At 47.3% G+C, this 20956-nt stretch overlaps 1 protein-coding gene across 1 annotated transcript in view; it reads left to right on the forward strand.

Annotated features, from left to right (window-relative positions):
* The first annotated feature begins 14084 nt into the window (after positions 1–14084).
* Positions 14085–20956, forward strand: part of PTGFRN (prostaglandin F2 receptor inhibitor) — an 80716-nt gene continuing 73844 nt past the window's right edge. The window contains exon 1 of the mRNA XM_045801418.2: positions 14085–14318. Coding sequence (XP_045657374.1) covers positions 14270–14318 — 49 coding nt within the window. The 5' untranslated portion in view covers positions 14085–14269. The remainder of the gene's footprint in view (positions 14319–20956) is intronic.

Below are 20956 nucleotides of genomic sequence, written 5' to 3' on the forward strand. Positions count from 1 at the left end.
ATTACAAAATTGGACAAAATATATGAAAAAACTGTTTTCCACCATTGTACACAGGCAGTGCAGGATGATTCTCAAGAGAAGTGGAAAAATTAGATGAACTCTACAATTGCCCTGGCTTTCTTCCTGGAGACACTTCTGGATCCCAGGGCAAGAGGCGGACCCACACAGAGCATGGCAACCTCTAAGTTTAGGAAACAGAGATCAGAGTTTGGGTACATGGAGTTTAGAATGGGGGGGGGGCAGTCAGAGCCCTGGAGAGATGAAAGCCACACAAAAAGTCGCCCCAGCAATCTGCTTGAGGGGAAATTTTGAGCCTTTGGTTGAAACTAAGCTGTGTGAATTCAGAGTAAAACTGCACGGGGCTGGGTAATAAAACAACTCTTGAAGCTGCCTAATTCTGTGTTCCCACGGGAATCACAGTTGTTTGTATCCTGGCTGGCTAGAGTGGAGAATCTTCTCTGGATGCCTGGGCATTCGCTAGGGACTCCTGAAGGGTCATGCCTTAGGAATAAGGCTAAACTAACTCCGGATTAAAAGCAACTTGCTTAACAATAGTTAAAAAGTGCTCAAAAGAATCAAGTTGTTTGTTTTTTGGGGTTGTTTTTGTTTTGTCTCATGCAATACTTAGGATATACTTGTACTAAAAAATTGCTCATTGAGGTTCAAGATTAACTGGGCATTCTGTGTTTTTAGTTGCTAAATCTGGCAACACTGGATAAATGTACTGGAGTTATGGAGATGTTAACATCAAGGGAAGCTAGGGGAAGGAGACGCAGGAACTCTGTGCTACCTTTATAACTCTTCTGTAATTCTAACATTACTTCAAAATAAAAGGCTAAAAAATTTGAGTTTATAAAAAATTTTCAATGACACAAGAAAACGTTCTTATGTGAAAAAGAGCAAGAGACAGAACTGTGTATTCATTATGATAATATCTATGTATTTTTAAAAATAAGATGTATCCTTTAAAAAGAGAAAAAAGACATTGAAAAGAAATCTATAAATATTAACAGGAGTTATTGTTGGATAATTATATTCTGGACTGCTTTATTTTATTTTTTTATACTTTCTAGATTTCTGACTCTTGTATAAAAAGGAAACATTACTGCTAATAATAAAAACATCTGAAGTAGTTAAAGAGAACTGAGCCGATCTGCAGGTAACCTAATTGCCTCTTCATGCAAAGCCTATCACTCTTTCAAGGAAGACAGCAAAATCCAAATACTTAACATAACACTCATAATACCTAGCATCCAATAGTTACTAAGCATGCAAAGGAGCAGAGAAATAGGACTCTTAACCAGAAGAAAAATCAGACTTAAAGGTGATAGTCATGGTGGAATTTTCAAAGAAGGAATTTAAATAGCTATTATAAACCTGTCCAAGAATTTAAGACCCAACATGAAAATAAGAAAGATATAAATGGGGGGCACCTGGGTGGCTCAGTCGTTAAGCATCTGATTTCGGCTCAGGGCGTGATCCCAGGGTCCTGGGATTGAGCCCTGCATCGGGCTCCCTGCTCTGCTGGGAGCCTGCTTCTTCCTCTCCCACTCCCCCTGCTTGTGTTCCCTCTCTTGCTGGCTGTCTCTCTGTCAAAAAAAAAAAAAAAAAAAAAAAAAAAAAAACTAAAAAAATAAAGATGAAAATGGAAACTACTACAAAAATAATGAAATAGAACTTCTAGAACTGAAAATACAATATCTGGAATAAAAAATTCACTGGATGGGCTTACCAGAATAATCAACACTGCAGAAGAAAAGATGAATGAACTTGAAGACATAGCAATAAAAGCTATCAAAACTGAAGCACAGACAGGAAAAGCTCTTCAAATAATGGGCAGAACTACAGAGACCCATGGAATAATATCAAATGACTAATATACATATAACTGGAGTTCGGAAAAAGAAAAAAGGACAATGAGGGCCAAAAATATATTTGAGGAAATAGTAGCCAAAATTTTTCAAAATTCACTAAAAACTATAAAAGCACAGATCTTAAAATTTTAATAAACTCCCGACAGGACAAACACAAAATCACAGCAGAACACATCAGAATAAAATTGCTGAAAACCAGTGATAAAGAGGAAAACATAAAGAGAAAGAGATACATTGTAAACAAGCAAACAAAGATAAGACTAACGGCTGACTTCTTTTCAAAAACCCTGCAAGCCAGAGACAATGAAATGACATCTTTAAAGTTCTGAGAGAAAAAGAAAGCTCACAACCTAGAATTCTATATCCAGGGGAAATAATATCCTTCAAAAATGAAGACGAAACAAAGACATTTTTAGGTAAACAAAAGCTGAGAGGATTTGTCACCAGCAGACTTACACTACAAGAAATGTTAAGAAAATTTTTGAAATGGAAGGAAAACCATACCAGATGGAAGCTGGGAACCACACACAGAAATGAAGAGCTCTAGAAATGTAAGGATGTGGACAAATAGGAGACATTTTTCTTATTAAAAATTTTTTTTAAAGTAATTGTCTAAAGCAAAAATAACAATGTTGTAGCCTGAGATTTATAACATATATAGAACAAAATTAATGGGAAAAATAGTACAAAGGAGGAAAAGAGGAAATGGAAGTACAATGTTGTAAGACTTTCATATTTACACGAGGTAGATCATGACGAGTTGAAGACACATATTGTAAACGCAGAAACCACTTTAAAAAAGGGTAGCAAAGAGGTATAGCTAAAAGCCAAAAGAAGAAATAAAATAGAATACTAAAATACATAATGAAAATCAGACCAAATAAAGGCAGAAAAAGAAAAGAACGGAACAGATGGGACAAATAGAAAACAAATAGCAGGGCGCCTGGGTGGCTCAGTGGATTAAGCATCTGCCTTCAGCTCAGGGTCCTGGGATCGAGCCCCATATCAGGCTCCCTGCTCAGCAGGGAGTCTGCTTCTCCCTCTCTCTCTGCCCCACCCTCCCTGCTCAGGCTCTCTCTCTCAAAATAAATAAATAAAATCTTAAAAAAAAAAAAGAAAACAAATAGCAGGATCATAGACTTAAACTCAATTACATTGAAAGTGCATTAAATGTAAATGTTTCAGATATCCTAATTATAAGGCAGAGATTGTCAGATTGGATAAGAAAGCAAAACCCAACTATATACGATCTAATAAAATTGCACTTTAAATATAAAGCCACCAACAGGTAAAGGTAAAAGGATGAAAAAAGATAAACCATGAAAACACAACTCTGGAAAAAACGTCTGTATAACATGTATTGGATGAAGAACTTGTATTCAAAATATCTAATGAACTTTTATAACTCATGAAGAAGGACACGAACATCCCAATTTAAAATTGGCAAAGTATTTAATTAGACATTTTACCAAAGAAGATATACAGATGGCAAATAAGCACATGAAAAGATACTCCACATAGTCAGCCACTAAGGAAATGCAAATTAAAACCCCAGTGAAATTCTATTACAGACCCACTAGGATAGTTTAAATTGAACATGTCTGACGATACCAAGTGTTGCCAAGGGCACAGAGGAACTGAAACGGTACTTCAGAAATAGTTGGGCAGTGTCTTATAAATTTAAACATAAAAGTTGACATATGATCCAATAGTACCATTTCCAGGTATTTTCTTAAGAGAAACAAAAAGGTATAGCCACACAAACACTTTCTTGCAAGTGTTCTAGTACCTTTATTCATAATAAACAAAAACTGGGAAGAACCCAAATATTCATCAGCTGGTAGATGGATAAGCAAATGGGGTTATATCTACATAATGGAATATTCCTCAGCAATAAAAGGGAGGGAAGTGCTGACCCATACAACAACATGGATGAAGCTTAGAAGCATTATGCTATGTGAAAGAAGCCAGCATACAAGACTCTATCTGTATGATTTGACTTACATAAAATTTGGGAAGGGTAAAACTATAGTGATAGAAAATTAATCAGTGGTTGCCAGGGCCTAGGTGTGAAGGGAGGGCATTGACTACAAATTGACTACAAAAGGGGGCACAGGGATCTTTAGTGGGAGATGGAAATATTCCTTTTTTTTTTTTTTAAGATTTTATTTTTTAAGTAATCTCTACATCCAACAGGGGACTTGAACTCACAACCCTGAGATCAAGAGTCACATACTGTTCTGACTGAGCCAGCCAGGTGCCCTGGAAATATTCTTTATCATGATTGTGGTGGTGATTACATGACTTTGTAAAAACTCCTCAAACTGTATACTTAAATTGGTGAATTTTATTAAATATGAATCATGCCTCAATAAAGCTTAAAAATGACTAAGAAGAAAAGAGAAACAAGGAAAAGCAATAATCATAAAAAAGCTGGAGGGACATTGATGTAGGAAGAGATCTTTGCAAGACCCCTCCCAGAAGACTTTGCCTTAGATCTCTATGGCCAGAGTTTTCTCACCTGGTCATGCTTAAACTGATCACTGACAAGGGAATTAAACTTATTAAGTCTTCAAGTTTAGAGCTTTAGGGACCTCTAGTTGTAGAGCAATCAAGAATTCCCCTGGGGATGGGGCCAGCCTCCCTTGGGGCATATGGTTCAACAGAGGTGGGCAGACTCCTTGGCAACAATGAGCTTTCTTAGAAAAGAAGGCGGGAGGTATACTATTTGGGGTAACTGTAGCAGCTGGAACAAAGAAGCCCCACATTCCAGTGACTTAACACCATCGAAGCTCATTTCTCCCTAGCATAACAGGACAACGCAGGTGTTCCTGGCTGGCGGCAGCTTTCCTCCGTGTAGCGATTTGGGGACACTTGTTTCTTTCCCATCTTGAGGATCTGTCATCGTAAGCCTCTGCTTCCAACTAGCAGATGGGAAGAGAGTATAAAAAAAGCCACATAACCACTTTTTAACCTACTCCCCTCCAAGTTACATGTGTAATTTCTGTCATATCATCTAGGTGGAAAGGGAGCTGGAATTGTAGTCTCCAGTGGGAGAACCCATTGCCAGTGATGATTCAACAATGGGGAAAGGGGCACAGATTTTGTTTGGTAGGCAGTCGTGGTGGAGGTGGGGACACTCACTGTTGAGGGACAAACCAACAGCTTCTACCGCATGAATATGTAATGAACCCTTTCTCAATTCCTAAAATAACGCTTTGCCATAAATATTATTATCGTTCCCATTTTACAGATGTGGAAACTGAGACCCAGAGAGGTTAAATAACTTGTGCCAGGTTGGAGGGCTTTTGTAAGTGGCAGAGCATGACCAGTCTCCTACACTGTGTGACTTCAGCCCTCGTAACCTTCATTTCTACATTGCCTGAAGAAGACTGTCACCACTTCTTTGTCACTTCACTTTTGGAGCTTCTGGCCGAGGTAAGTGTCAGAAGGAAAACTTTAGAGAACAGGCCATGCAGATGAGAAGCAGGAGTCTGCTTTACACTCATCAGGTTGTTTTTTTTGGGTTTTTGTCACAGTATTATGGACTCTGAAAACACTAAACCAGCTCCTCTTTTCTAGACTAATGTTGGTGCATGTCCGGGCAAATGAGAAAAGTTTAGTACAAGTTCAAATGAGTCCTAACTCTCTCATTTGGCAGGACGACTAGTTCTCCCACTGCCCGCTTAAGTTAAAGTTTTTCACTGTTGTTGTTGGTTTTGTTTTTGTTTTTGTTTTTAGCATGCAGTGAGAAATGGTAAACTTTTATTTTTCTTGGTTTTCATCATAATCTTTGACCATCCCTGGCATTCTGTCCCTCACACATGTGCTCAAGACTGCAGCAGCGGGTTTTCCAGGGGTAGGAAGGAGCACAGGTGAAGGGGAGGGCTTCGGAAGGTTTTTTCAATTTATTAAGATAGTAGAATCCACATCTCATTTTTGTATTAAAAACTAAACCGCCTCTCTCTATAGCTGCCACTGTCGGATGAATGGGTTGGAGGAAGAGAATGCTAAGTAAGTTCATTCTGATTCAAAGTCCTTGGTACATTACTTGAAAATGTGTTTACAGAGGGTGAATTCCTTCTCCTCGAAGAGAGAGCCCCATTCAAGCCATTCACCTCTTTAATCAGAGCTCAGGAACTTTCCAAGTTAATTTATTTTAAGCAATTTCCTGCTGGAAATTCAGCACAGAGTGGTCATACCCTCCATTTGAAGTGCTAATAATTTACATTGTAACTCCCACCGGCTCCCTTGTCCGCATTTGGCGTTCTTTGTGGAATCATTTTAATATTCCATAATCACTTTAATATACTGTGTAATCTCAGACAAGTTACTCAGGCTCTCTGGGCCTCCACTGCCTCATCTGTAAAACAAGGGAGTTGGACTAAATAAGTGGGTTTGGATTATTTTTTTTCCCAGATAAAATGTTATGGACACCAGTCCGAACGGACACATTTATTGAACAAATCTACCCTGTGTTAGGCACTGTGCTGGGCGCTGGGTACAAAGCTGAGCAGAATGCAGCCTCTGCTCTCACTAGCGGGGAGACAGACACATACAGGGCTGGCGTTTCACTCTAAGGCACACATTAAATGAAGAGCTAGGGATACCCACAGGGCATTGCGGGGGGAGGGACACCAGCCTGGAAATAAGAGCGAGGAGTGGCTATAGCAGATGCCCCGAGTCGCATCCCTTGGCCTCTCCTGTGGTTTCCACAAAGCTGTGGGGGACAGCTCAGTGCATGCCATCAGTGACCCACCTCCAGGACACCTGTGTCTGCTCCACCCCCCCCCCTCCACCTGCCTTCATCAAGACTCTAGGCTAGGACAGGGGCAGACCAGATGAATGGAGGAGTTAATGCCACGGAGAAGGGGGGAGCAACTCCAGCTGTTGAGGCTGGAGAACGAGAGAGTAATGCCTGAACCTTCTGTTTCCACTGGGGGCAGAGGGGACAGTAGAGAGGCCCGTTCTACACAGTCGACCCACAGCGGTACCCCGTCGGTAACACATGCTTTACTGACTCTCTCTCCCCCACGGACTGCCTCCCCCTGCTTCCTCACTGCGGCTTTCTGAGCTCACTTCCCAAATAAATGACTCACACCCAAGTCAGTGTCTCACGTTTTGCTTTCAAGGGAACCCAGCCCGGCAGAGTGGCCATGGGGAGAAGTATGAAGAGCATTTCAGAGGTTGGGCAGGGTGGCAGCAAACCAGAAGTGAGAAGCAGCAGAGGGTGGGGAACCCTGAGCAGTTCAGGGCTGGCTGGACCTTCACAGTTGAGCCGTTGACTGTGTAGAGCCCGAGGTCAGTGACCACCCATCCACCCAGGACCTGCTCGGACCCCTCCAACCCTCCACCCATCGTGTGCTTAGAGAAAGCAAGTGAATTCTAATATTCGCCAGCCAGTGTGGACAGGTGCCCAGGGCCCTGTGCTAGGGTGAGGGGAGGAGAGGCAGCTGTCTGCTAGTCTCAGAGAGGATGTCCTTTCTCAGGAGCTCGTGGATCTCTGATGGGATGCCACACCTTTCCCACACGGGAACCTCAAGTTCCCGTTCAGCCTCATCACATGCAGCCTTTCCCTGGAAGCAGAGTTCATTATGATTATTACCTCATTGTATTTAATCTGCAAATGAGGAGTTAGAGTGTAAAATGTCTCTTGAAGGGCAGGAGGTGTGCAATAGAATATGACGGTAGTAGGGAGGATGGGAAACGGTTCCTACCGTGTGCATGTGCATGAGACTAAAAGAAAGGACAATGGAGAGAGTCAAACGAGAGAAAGGGAAAATAACGGTGGCAAGTAAGGTTATTCAAAATTTGTGCTTTTTGTCCTATTCATCTGTTGGGGGAGGTGGGGGCAGCAAGGGAGGGGGGCATAGATCTGACCAGAAGTGTTCTAATACTGCCATGAAAAGAAAAACACCACCAGTTATAACATTTACAGAGTCTATAAGGTAAAAAGAAACCAGTCGCTAAGGAAAAGCACAGTCATTTGTAGTACTGAGAATAGAGTAAACATTTTCCACAAGTCCTAAGGAGAGAGGCTGGTGCCTGATGTAATGAAGAGCATCTGTAAACCTGTCCTTCCAGGGAAGACGATGACAAAGTGCACAGGACTGTTTGTTAGGTCATCCCTCAATATAAACTGATGGCATCATGACAAAATGGAATTCAGTAAAAGCAACTTTATGGGGGTGCCAATATGATCTAGCTAGGTATCAAACTTACGGATGGTCTACTTAATTCATAATTCAGGGGGATCTTACGGTAGCTAGAAGAATGTGCAGGCTGCATTTACTTCAGAGAATCTTCCATAAATATTGTTGCTCTCAGCTGGGCTTTTAAAAATATTGAGGAGCAGTAAGTTTGCAATTATCTGGATGATGGCTGTTCCGGGTGGCTGGTTGAGCACAGACACACTTACCCTACCCATCAATCAGCCCAGCTGGGGCGGGGCTGAAAGACTCTGGCGAAGACGCTGGGGCCACGCCCGGATAGCCCGCCGCGGTTCAGAAGTGGACCCCAGTGTTTCCATGGGCAAGGTGCCCAAGAGGGTCCTCAGAAAGGAACTCTGCGTTCTTCCTAACTCAGAGGCAAGTGGCTGATTAAGGCCCCCACAAGCTTTATGTCACAAAGCATGGATACAATTTCAGGCCAGAAAAAAATATTAAAGCAGGTGCTACAAAGCTGCTTCTGTGATAGGGGACAAAAGTCATTCGCTCAAGTACCATGAAGTGGCTGGCTGGCAAAATGCCACTCCCCACACACCTTCCAAGATAGACAAAATTGCAAAATGTACCCCTCTGCTAAGTGACTTGCTGAGGGGGATTATGAGCGACAGAGTGGATAAAAAATGGGAGACATCTCCCAAAAATAGCGGCTGGGTTTTAGAATAACTCATCTGAGTACTCTCCAGTAGACAGTAGGTAGCAGGGGTAGTAATCCTAGTTTTTCCACAATAAAACTGTGGCATCTGCATGAATTCGCTATGTTCTCTGAACTGCAGGACAGCCAGCCAGCCCAGCCCCAAGGGGTAGAAGTTCCAGAAAAGGGAGGAGCGGCATAGACAAAGATTTCACTTTGGAAGAGGGACTAGGAAAGAGTTGGCTGGCCTTAGATAAATCACACGATCTTGAGGTTGGAAACGATTGCCTCTGAGATCGGCTTCTCTGAACCCCCTATCCAATGCAGTAATCCCCCTGTGGCTGCCCTCACAGGTAGGCATTTAGTGTCTGGCGCACTGCTTTTTAGAGAGGAGAGGATTCCAGCAAATAATGCGGCTCCCCCATCACTGAGCTCCCTCTGGTTACGGCAAATGAGGCCAATTCTGTCTCTTGGCAATTTTTACCCAGTGACTCAACATAACGCCCCAGAGCGAGTCTATTCCTCCTTTGAAATGCAAAACTCCAAAATAATCGGAAGATAACTGCTTAGAGCTCCCTGTTGTCTTCCAGAAGAACCTATTCCCATATAAGGTAACTTCTCTCTGGTCAAGGGTTGCCAGATTCAGCAAATAAAAATACAGGATGCCTAGTTGACTTTGAGTTTCTGATAAATGAGGAATACTTTTTAGGTATGGTGGTGCTCTGTGCAATATCTGGGGACCTATTTATCCTAAAAAGCATTCCTCGTTTATTTGAAATTCAATTTAACTGGCCCTACTGTATTTTAGCTAGCAGCCTTACTCTGCATGCATTTTAGGTTGCAAATATTTTAAATATGTAGTGCCTAGGACTCGAGATGGTGTTCCAGTGGAACCCTGAAGCAGAGCTCAAATGGGGTGAGAGAGGCTGGTGGGAGGAAATGGTAAGGGGAAGGAAGGAGGACCTCCCTGCTTCACCTCCCGCCCCACCCATGCACACATGTGAATGCTGTGCTGAGGAGCCTTCCTAGGAGGGCATGAAGGCCCTGCCCTGGCCCATCAGCTGCCAGGCACAAGTCAGGCCTAGGGGGCAGCCGTGGTCTTGGGTAAAGAGCCTCCCATGACATCCTGAAGCCCCTTCTAGAGGCTTCTAACCTCTGGCACGTGGCAGCTCTTCTTCCTCATCACTGAGGCTGTTGTGTCTGTTCACTGGGGGAGGTGTTTCCAACCCAGGGAGGGTGTAGCTGCAGAATGCTACACACGTTGGCTGAGCCTCCCTTACCTACTTACTCCCCGTTGGATTTTCTTTGCTCTGGCCTCAGTCTTCTTCCCTTCCTTTGCAGCACTGCAGCTCTTCTTACACATTCAACTAGATTAGAAGCCCCTCTAGGGCAAGGTCCAGACAACGCTCTACTTCATGCGAATGCTTCACTTTTCTAGAGGGCTTTTATTGCAAAAGGCCTGCCTCCTGCTCTGGCTCTGCCGTGTCTTGGGGGGAGTCAGTGCTGCAGGGCGGGGACTCAGGAGACACTTTTGACCTGGTGGAAGTGCAATCAGCGGCAGGTCTGGTCATCTAAGAGCACTTTCTCCACTATCTCCCTGTCAGCCTGGGGCTGGAGGTCACAGAGCACAGCCCTTGGCAGGACTGTGCTTACCCCATTCAAAGAAATGAGGCCCTTACCGTTTTCCAAGCTGGTCGGTTGGGCATTTCATAACTTCCCCTGTGGGCTTCCCGGCGGTGGTGAATGACTGTCACTCCTCAGGAAAGGAAGGCCTCCTCTCCCCACTCTTCCCTTGTAATTCATTGTTTTTAAAGATTTTATTTATTTCTTTGAGAGAGAGAAAGAGAGCAGGAGAGGGGCAGGAGCAGAGGGATAGGGAGAGAATTTCAAGCAGACTCCACTCTGAGCACAGAGCCTGAGGAGCTGGGCCGCGATCTCCTGAGAGCATGACCTGAGCTGAAATCAAGAGTTGGTCGCTTCACTGAGCCACCCAGGTGTCCCCCTCTCTTAACTCTTAATTCCATCCTCTAATTCTATGATTAAATCTTATATTTCTTTTTAATTAGTAATCCCTTAACTTCCGTAGGGGAAAGACACCTGGAAAAAAAAAACAAGGGCTTATTTTAATGAAAATGATTAATGGAATGAAAGGTTGAACACACTCCTTCCCCTGCCACTCTGCTGAAATAGGGTCAGGGTCATCTGAAGACTTTGTGTGTGTGTGTATGTGTGTACATGGGCTGGTGGCATGGCAGAACTAACACACCAGGTCTCAGTGAATCTTAGAACAATCAGCAAATTCATTCATTGGGACCTTTTAATATTTCCATTGCCAACCTTAAATAATAGGGTGACTTTCCTGATCTCAGGAGGAAAATCTGTCAGGAGTGAGAGTGTGAGAACTTCATGGGGTTTTCAGAGGCAATGCCTGTAGGGAGATAGGTGTAATCAAGAGACAAGGATTGGCTGTTGTGACCAGAGCCTCCCAGGGTCACTGTGATCTGGCAAAGGAAACCCAGGGTAGGACTCACGTCCTTGGGGATGGGTGTGGGTCAAAGCTGTTGAAGAAATGAGCCCTTCTGCCCCAGGCAAGCCTGCAGACTAACCAAACTGAGAACAACTGGTTGGGGCGAAAGCCTTACCTGTATAGGAGGTTACTCACTCCGGCAAATAAATATCTTTCATAATAAAAGCATCATCGGATTCCAGAGTCGTGAATTAACAAAGTATGCTAGTCTGCTGTGGGTGTTCTGTTCCTTTAGGATTTTATCCTTTGGTAGTCAGGGCTATGCAAAGGGTGGTGGTTATGAGCGACTGTCTGGAGTTGACTTATTAATTTACACCCATTTTCTGCTACAAAATGGCTGTCTTGGGCTGACTCTTATGACACAGCTGACTGCCCACTACCAACAGGCTATCCACTTTAGTCCTCATTCTGCTTCCCTTGCCCGGACAGTCTTATTTATTATTTCCATTTCAACTACTAACCACTGTTATTTCCATGATTGAAAATGCACCATTAATTTAATAACACCTGGGGGTGAGAGAGGAGGGAGGAAGAATCCCTACCATATTAAATATACAACAACAGCTGTAAGCACATCCCCACACCTCACAGCTAAAGACTTCCTGATTGTTCCAAACTCATTTCACAGACATCCCCTCTGAACAAGTTTTTTGGACAACCTTTCCCAGGACTGACCACTCCCTGTGTCACACCTGCACCTCACATCTGCTGTCACACCTACCAAGTCATGAAGCACAGACTGTAAGGGCCTTAACGGTAGGGACTGTCTTCTCCATCTCTGTATTGCCAGGGTCTAGCCCAGTGCCTGGCATGAATTCAGTCTCTAAATATTTATTGAAGACCTATCACGTACCAGGCACACCTCCAGACTTGTACTTATTTGTTAAACAAAAGAGTTTTTGGCATTGACTCATTCCTTTATTAGACAAAAATGGGAGTGGTGTATATGTTGTGCTGTTTTAGTCGGCTCCAGGTGCCATGGCAAATGCCATAGACCAGGTGGCTTCAACGAGAAACATTTATCATAGTTTTGGAGGCTGGACGTCTGAGATTTAGTTCCTGATGAGGGCCTTCCTCCTGGTTTGCTCGCAGATACTGTCTAGCTGTATCCTTACACGGTGGAGAGATCATCTGTTCCGTGTTTCTTCTTATAAGGGCACTAATCGTGAGGGCTCTATCCCATCCTCAGGACCTAATTACCCCCCAGAGGTCCCACTAGGGATTAGGGCTTTAATATATGGGGGGGGGGATACAAACATTCAGTCCATAGCATGTGCTAACCTGAATGTGACCAAGTGCCACAATGTGTGGTCCAGACAGTAAGTGCTGTGGGTGGTTAAGAAAGGAAAAGATCCGTGTTTCCCGAGGGGCCAGGCCTTACTCTTCCTTTCTGTAGTTCCAGCATCTCCTAAGGCCTAACTTTAGGCTTGCATTTGAGGTCCATTGAATTCAATTCAAAAACTTCCCAGAGATATTCTAGAGGGTTCCATGAGATGGGAAGTAGAAAGGGATTTCAGGGTGGGTGAACAGTATGAAGAAAGGCTCGGTGGCAAAAATGAAATAAAATTTTTTTTCTTCATTGTGTTAAAACAGAATTTACCATTTTCACCATTTTTAAGTGTATGGTTCAGCGGCATTAGGGCATTCACAGTGTTGTGCTACCAGGAAAGAATTTTTGAGTCCCTTTCGGAGGGCTCCATACCTGGCTAATCACACACTTGTGAGTGGAAGTAAAAATGGTGGATCAGATGGATTAAAGCAGTGCTCCTCTCCCCAGGCTGGGCAGCTTGTCCATGCACATCTGTGATGTGTTTTGCTTGTATTAATGAAAGGCTGTGGTCTTGGGGGGCATTGGGCACGAGGGTTGCTCACTATAGGAGCACCCTTGTGAAGTTTTGAACAACGAACACTAATTTTTTTTTTCAATACTGGGCCTTTTGTATTCAAATTAGAAGCACAAAACCCTATTGTGGGGAAAGAAGTCTTTACTGGTAACCAGTTGTGTCCACTTCAAGTAACACATACTCAGCCTTAACAGTACATTCCATATGAAGAACTGTAGCTATTAATACACTTGGTTTGTTTGTTTTCTTCCCCATGGGTGTACTTGTGGGAAGTGTTCTAATCCATGCCATAGGCACCCTGGAGAGGGAAGGGAGGCCCAAAGCCTGTGAGGGCTAGGTTCTGCTCTTGCCACTTGGCTGCGAATCCTTGGGTAGGTCACCTGGACACTGACGGCCTCTGGACTACGAAGAGGTTGGAACCCATGACCTTTAAAGTCCTTTCATCTCTGGGAAAGTCCTACCTGAGTAATTTTTAGCAACAGCCCAGCGCGTGGTTGGTGGGATGCTGAGCCGGGGACGAGTGGGCGGACGGCGGGGAGGTAGCTGAGGGCATAGCAGACACGCGTGGGTGACTCCAGAGGGACCGGAACGCGGGGTGTCCCGGAATGGAGCTCAGGCGTTGGGGTTTCCAGACGAGTCCTTCCCAGGCCAACTTTTAAAGGTCGGAGGAAAGTTTGTCGTGGGGCGGGGGCCCGAGGGGAGAGCGGGGTGGGCTCCGACGCCTCCTCCCCTTTAAGCGGGTGGCTGGGCGCTGCCTCCGTTACCTGGAGCGGGGAGGGGCTTGGGAAAGTTTGTGTTTGTTGCTGGCAGAGCGCCGGATGGGAGGCGCGGGCGGGCGGGCGCTGCGGCTCTTCCCTTTTGCTTTCGGGAAGCGGCCGGGACTGCGCGCTCGGCTCGGCGGGGCGGCTCCGGCGCCCGGCTCCCGGTGCCCGGCCGGCGGGAGGCGGGAGGCGGGCGGCGGGCGGGGGTAGGCGGGCGGGCGGCGCGGAGCGAGGGGCGCGCGTACGGCCCAGCGCTGGGATTTCTCGGCTCGCGAGGAGAGCGGAGCAGGCGCGCGGCCCAGGCGGGGGAGCGCGGACTCTGGAGCAGCTGGAGCTGGAGGAGGAGGAGGAGGAGAGGCGGCGGGGACGCAGGAGGCGGGGGAGAGTCGCTCCCGCCCGGCGAGCATGGGGCGCCTGGCGCCGAGGCCGCTGCTGCTGGCGCTCCTGGGGCTGGGTGAGTGCGCGCGGGGCTCGGCGGGGCGCGGGGGCCGGGGGAGGCTCGGCGGGGCGCAGCCGCGCCGCGCGGCCTGGGGCGCCGAGGTGTCGGGCGGCTCCCGGGAGAGGCGGCGGGGTCCGCGGGCGGCGCGGGCCGGCGGGGAACGGCGCGGGGCCGCCCGGAGCCGGGCGCGAATCCGGCCGGGCCGCCCGGCCAGGCCGCGCCTCGCCCCACCTGTGCGGGGGGGAGTGGCCCGTGGCCGGCTTCCCCCAGCCCTCCCTACCTGTTGGCCGCCGGGAGCCCGGCTCACCTTGAACTCTGGGCCCCGAAGGTGCCCGCGGTCCCCCGCCGCGTCCCCAGCGGGGGGGGGGGGCGGAAATATGCGCCTTTGATGTGCCCCGCCATAGCCGAGACAGGCCGAATGGTCCCTGGCACATGCCAGCCCACGCTGAGTTGCCTTTCCAGGGAAGGGAGACAATCCGCCAACTTCCTTCTACGAAGGTCACGGGGTGGCCCAGAGCGCTACAGGAAAAATCGGTGTGCGCGTCCTTCGTCATGTTGGCGGTGGCTCGATATTCTGCCTCAGTCTTTTCCTTTAGCTCTTCTTGAGGCTGCCTAGCTGCACATTTGCACACAAAGACCTGAGAGCCTTGGCTTCTCCAACTTTTCCTACCTGTTACTTTTCTTCCCTTTATGGCCCCCTGTCTTCCACCCTCCCCGAACCTGGGTGCCTCTTGATAATTTGACCCAGCGCCGTCCCCCAACCCAAGGAATCTTTGGTGTTTTTTTTTTTTCCCTCCTCTCCATTTTCCTTTACCCCATACTCACAGACACCATTTTCGTGTAGATACACATGATTATGGTAATATGGTTATTTAACATAACTATGCAGTTATCAGCCATAGAAATACATGTTTGTTAAGTCCCCGTCCAGGTGCTGGAGGACTGACCTTAGTGTTTTGATATTCTTTAATATTCTTGGATCCCTTTGGTCTGTGTCAGCCAGGACAGAAGGAGTCCTGTGACATGACCCAGGGTTCCCTTCCAAGCCCCTAGAGAAGGCAGATCTGAATCTTTTGCAGAATGCATGGTGTGTGGTGTTTGTCCCAGCCAGGCCCCAGCTGCACACAGGGCAAATGACTACTCTGCACTTACAGTCAGAGGGTCCCAGTGGAAGCTTTCCACAGCCATTCCCATCCTGCTGACACCAGGGCCCACATTGTCCCCACCCCCATGACTCCTGCTGCTGGTGGGCCAGCCTTTCTAGCTGCTACTGTGTTTTCTTTCTTCATCTTTGAAGGGTTTTCTGGAATTCACTCCCCAAGAGAGCTCATCCAGCCATATTGCTTGAGCTGCAACCATGTCCAGAAAGCTACCAGATCTTTCACTTAGTTTTGTAGCATGCCTTGTATGGTCTCGGGTCCTAGAGCTTTCTCTTTCACGCTGGGACCCCTGAAGCTCTCCGTCTGTTGTGATAGTCCATACCCGTTAATTGGCTAATGTGTCTGGGTCAAGCCAGGCCATGCCCCATGGTCCCAGTTGTGCACTGCGCAACCCTAGGACTGCTCTTCCCTTTGTAGCCAAGGTGAATGACCCCCTAGAGTTGTGCGGTTGACAGCCCATGTGCCAGCTGAGATGGTGGGCTCACGGAGAAGTCTGGAAAGAATGCCCTTGAGGAACTATCATGGGGGAGAAGAAGGGAGAGGGGGCAGAGAGAGATTGGCAAAAGCAAAAATAGAAGTGGGGAAAGCATAGCTTGGAGAGGTCTTGGTTGTATGTGCACCCGTGTATCCTGTGCTGATGGGGCATTTCATGTTAACTACACGTAAGCAGGAGTCGCCAGCCAATGCCTTTCCACCCATCAGCTCCTGAACTTGGTGTTCAGGTGACAGACAGCTCTGCCTCCAGCATCTCACTACTGAGTGAGTCTTTGTGACCTCTGGGAAGCCCTCCATGTTATACTGGCTCCGGAAACTTAATATGTCGATAAACAAGCTCATCTTTCCTCTTGTATTGCATCCTGGGCATAATCTTGCCATCACTGCCCTCTGTGACCTCTGTGTTCACACTGTCCCTCAATTCTGTGGCTTTTCGCCTAGCACAGACTCAGGCTTTTTCCCATTCTTCCTGTTTCTACAGCTACTATCCTCACCCAGGTTCTGATAATTCCTCACACAGATAACTCCAGTTGACCTTTTCCTCCAGCCTCCCTTCTTAGTTCATCATTTTCCAGAAGGATCAGTTTTGTGGGTCCCACCTTTGCTCATTGGTTCTTTATGGTTTTTCTTCCCAGGCTATTCTGCCCCTTGTGTTCACTTCCCTCTGAATCAAACACTTCATTCTAAGGAATCTGTTTGTGTGAACCTTCTGGCCTTTCCCTTTTCCATGGCCTGGGAACGTCCCTCCTGCTTCTTTTCTCTCACCTATGTATTCCCTTTCCCCCTAAAACTCGTTTCCTCCACGAAATTTTCCTAAGTCTCCCTCTCAGCGATCACATCAGAACCTACTCAGCTTCATGGAGCAGGTGCGTGTGTCTGACCTGTCTTGTCCATCCATTCACTATGGCATTTCTTGAGTGCCCATCAGAGTCCACAGAACATCCCAGGCGCATGTCTCCCCGAGTGGTCGGTGCGGGTGGACAGACAGATAATAAGTAAAATGGTTAACTGCAAGACAGAGCGAAATACCTGACAGACATACCACGTGCTGGTAGGCATTAGGGAAGAGGATGATTAACTTTGACTTGGGGTTGGGGTTGATTTTGCCGAAGAGGTGACTTGTGAGCTGAGCCTTGAGGGTGATCAGAATTTTGAAAGAAGGGTGGGAGAGCATTTCAGGAAAGACATATTTGTGGAAGGGCGTCGAGTGTGGCCGAGTGAAAGTGCTCGGCTCATTCAGGAGGGGCGTGAAAGTTCCATGGAGCTGGAGGTCAGAGGGGGAGGTTCTGATGGGAGAGCAAGCTGGAAGGGTGGGTTTCTGAAGGCTTTTGGTGCCGGGCCGAGAAGTCTGGGCTGTGAGGGGTGCGTCAGTTGGTTTTGGTGAGGCTGCCAGGCAGCCTGTACTTTTCCTGTCGGGTCACCGATTGATCTCACTGTATATAATTGTCTGTTTCTGGTCTGAATCCCCACCCTGATTATATCCCCAGGGACAGGGATCACATTCATCCTGTTCACTGTAGTATTCCTGTTACTAATTGGGCTTCTGGCGGGCAGCGCATAGTAGGTATTTGGTAAATGTTGGCCAACTGAGAGGATATGTGCATATATCCCTTTATCTGTGGGTAATGGGTAGCCATTAGAAGCTCTCAGGGTGAAATGACCACAACACAGCAATGTGCTTGTGGAGGTCAGTCCTCACTAGTGTGCAGCATGAATTAGAGAGTGAAAGGTAGGAAGATTGTGGGGAGGGATTAAGATATTCTCTTCATTTGTGTCTTTAAAAAAAAATACTTTCAAATCCATTGAAATGGTTTTTAAATGACAAAAGCATTACATCTGTATTTTCATATTCAAATGAGATAGAAGAGTTTTATATTAATTAGGTAGGCCAAACTGCTTTAACAAAGGAAGAGACTCAAAGCATCCTGGTTCAAACAATAGAAGTGTCTTTCCTAACAGTGCCAAGGGGATTCTTCAGATGACAAGGTGAGGGGTATCCCTGCTCCTGGTAGCCATTCTGGGCCCAGGCTGAGGGCAGCTCTCCCGTCTTCAGCCCACCTAAGATCACTTTGGGTGTCCTCATCCCCTCTCCCACCCCGTAAAGGGGCAAGAGCATGGGGGAGAACACATGGAGGTTTCATAGGCCAGGCTTGGAAGGGGCACGCATCATTTCTGCACATATTCCACTCAAGAGAACTTAGTCTCATCACACTAGCTGCAAGGGAAGCCGAGAAATGCCAAGTAGTCTGGCAGCCAAGTGCCAGCCATGGTGGGAGAAAAGAATGGATTTGGGGGGAGAGCTAGCAGTCTCTGTGTCAGTTACGAAGGGTGTAAGGTAAGAAGCTTAGCCCCAGCTAAGCCACTGCTATAATGTGCGTGGGTCTGTCCTACTGAATGTTTTGTTTCTTCCCTTCTCTTAGTTTTTATAGAGGGGTCTGTACCGAACAGAGTAATAATAGTTGCTGTTTAGGGAGTACATATCGAGCATCAGGTTTTATGTGCATTCTCTTATTTAATAGTCACAACCCTTTGAGAAAGGTACTGTTCTTTGCTCCACATTGCCCATGAGGAAAGCGACGCCCCGGAAAGTTCAATCACGTGTCCGGAGTCCTCCAGCTGTTCGGAGGCAAAGCCAGGATGTGATCACCGGACTCCATTGTGCCTGTACTCAGAAAAAAGTTGACTGATGCTCGCCTTAACCTCATGCTGTGTGTTGCCTGAGACTAGTTATTGTACAGAAAAGGATGGTTGTGCCTTCACAGGCAGAGCGGAGTTGCAAATAAGAGGGTCTGAGGTAAGTGCAGTCCGGGGGCAATTCCCAGAGCGGCTGTACCAAGCACCACCTCCCGGATGTGGCGACTTCTAACCCCTGGCAGGTCACCACACCTGCTCAGAGGATTGGGACCCAAAGGCAGCTTCCTCCAGAAAGTACAGGGGGAAGGCTGGCAGGAGGAACCCTAGTGAATCCATCCAGCTTAACAGTCTTTGAAGTGCTGTGGCCTTCAGAGATTCCTTGGCACTCATTTTAACCTTGTTAACAGAATTCCTGTATCTGCCAAGCTGATTAATGCCTGCCCTGGCTATAATTATTCTTATTAGCCTGCTGAATAGGAACCCTAGTTGTCAGTGATCGTTTCTTACAAGGCAGTCGGGCTGGTCGGCATTTATATGGCTATTTTGTTTTAGTGACAAGCTGTGGAGCTGATTTTTAGCCTGTAGATTGGATGTACATTTTCATATTGGCGCTGTGTCTGGCAGTTAAATAAGGTGTGTGCTTGTCTGTCAGTGTGTGTCTGCGTCTCACTTTATCAGATGAAGTTGGGGGGAAGCTGTCAGGGCAGTTCATAGCCATTCAGTTTAATTGCATCGGTTTCTTAAAGGCAGGGTAGCAAGGCCATTCGACTCTCTGCTTTGGGAAAATAACTTGAACTGGCAAAAATTCTTCATAATTTATCTTCTGGAAAAGGCAAAGTGCTGCAGTTGGCACAGTCAGTGGTTTTTAGATCTTGGAATATTTTTCCCCCACACCAACTGTATAGTCTTTGCAAAGCAACAGACTTAGACCCAGTAGTTAACACTGTTGTGGACCAGCGATGTGATTTCCAATAGGCTAGAGGTAATGGCACTGTGTACACGTTTGTGTTCTTCGAATGCTGATGTCTCCACAATACTCCCTAAGTGTTTGTGTGAGATTGCGGAGTCGCTAAGCAGCATGATTGGAGTTTCAGCATGATGTTCTGGGACCTTAATTGCATCCTGCTTCGCACCTTTATAAGCAGCTGGAATGTGAGCATTTGCATCACGAAGGATATTTCAGGGGAGAAACACTGGCTAGTGTTGCTGTGTTTGGGATGAATTTGGCTTAGCACCGTGAAGAACAGAATTATGATTAAGGTTCAGGGCACATTTCAGAATGGGCGCTACCTTCGAATCCTAATGAACCAGAAGCGGTGCGCAGACAGTCGGGTTACTTCTCAGACCTCAATACGTACGCCAGGCCAAGAGCATCCTGACAGTGGCTCTTCTTTGTCCTGACTTCGAGCTCGACGGGGCCAGAACTTGGCAGCTTGTGGGCCATGGTAAGGGGACCCAGGTGGAGGTGTGTCGTGATGCCGAGGCGCTCGGCCCCCAGAGCCGAGGTCAGAGCTGCCTCTAAACCAGAAGCCCTGTTTACTGAAGAGAGTCATACAGACATTATCACTGCCCCTGTGTTCTCTGATCTGATGGGGATTGCTAGTTGTCTTTTACCCGGTGAACCGCAGCCCGTTAGCCCCAGCCTGGCCTTGGGATGAGCTGTTCGAAGATGGAAGTTGAGCGGCCCAGTGACCTGGCGAGGAGGTCATTTATTCATTCAGTGACTTCCGAGAGAGTGCACACTGCTTCAGCCCCAGCATTGTTCCCAGTGCTGATTCCTCAGTGACGCGAGCTGACTCAGGGCTGCCGTCCCGGGTGGGACAGGGTGCTGCACAGATGTGTGGTGGGTGATGTCACCACGAGGTGCGGCACCACCTGGATGATTGAGATGAGGGGCAAGGGCAAGTTCTTGGGAATGATGGCGGTGAGGGGGCAAGACCAGGAAAGGAGAGTTCTAGAAGGAGTAGTCAGGGATGGAGGGAGAGCCTGGAGAGCACTCTGTCAGAAGCAAGCCGAGAGGGTTTGAGGAGACTTGCTAAAGGGATTGGGCAGATGCTGATGAAAATGTGGGAAGATCGGGATGAAGAGACGCTCTGGACTGGGAGACTGTGAGTCTGACTCAGCAGTGAAGGAGGAGGCAGGATCACGGACGTGGAGGAGTGAGCGGGGTGGGGTCCCCCGTGGGAGACCACCGTGAGGGGAGAAGCTTGGGGTGCAGCAGGACCAGGGACTCCAGCGTGCCTACAGGGAGGGCCAGGCTGAGTCTGACTGCTGGGGCTGCACTCCGGGGAAAGTGGGGCAGTGTGGGGTGGGGGTGGGGGGCTCCCAGGGCACCCCTGGCCTTGGAGGTCAGAGTGCTAGGCC

This window comes from Ursus americanus, chromosome 12 (assembly GCF_024610735.1).
Source record: "Ursus americanus isolate L20-20 chromosome 12, mUrsAme1.1.p, whole genome shotgun sequence".
In the NCBI taxonomy this organism is placed as follows: domain Eukaryota; kingdom Metazoa; phylum Chordata; class Mammalia; order Carnivora; family Ursidae; genus Ursus; species Ursus americanus.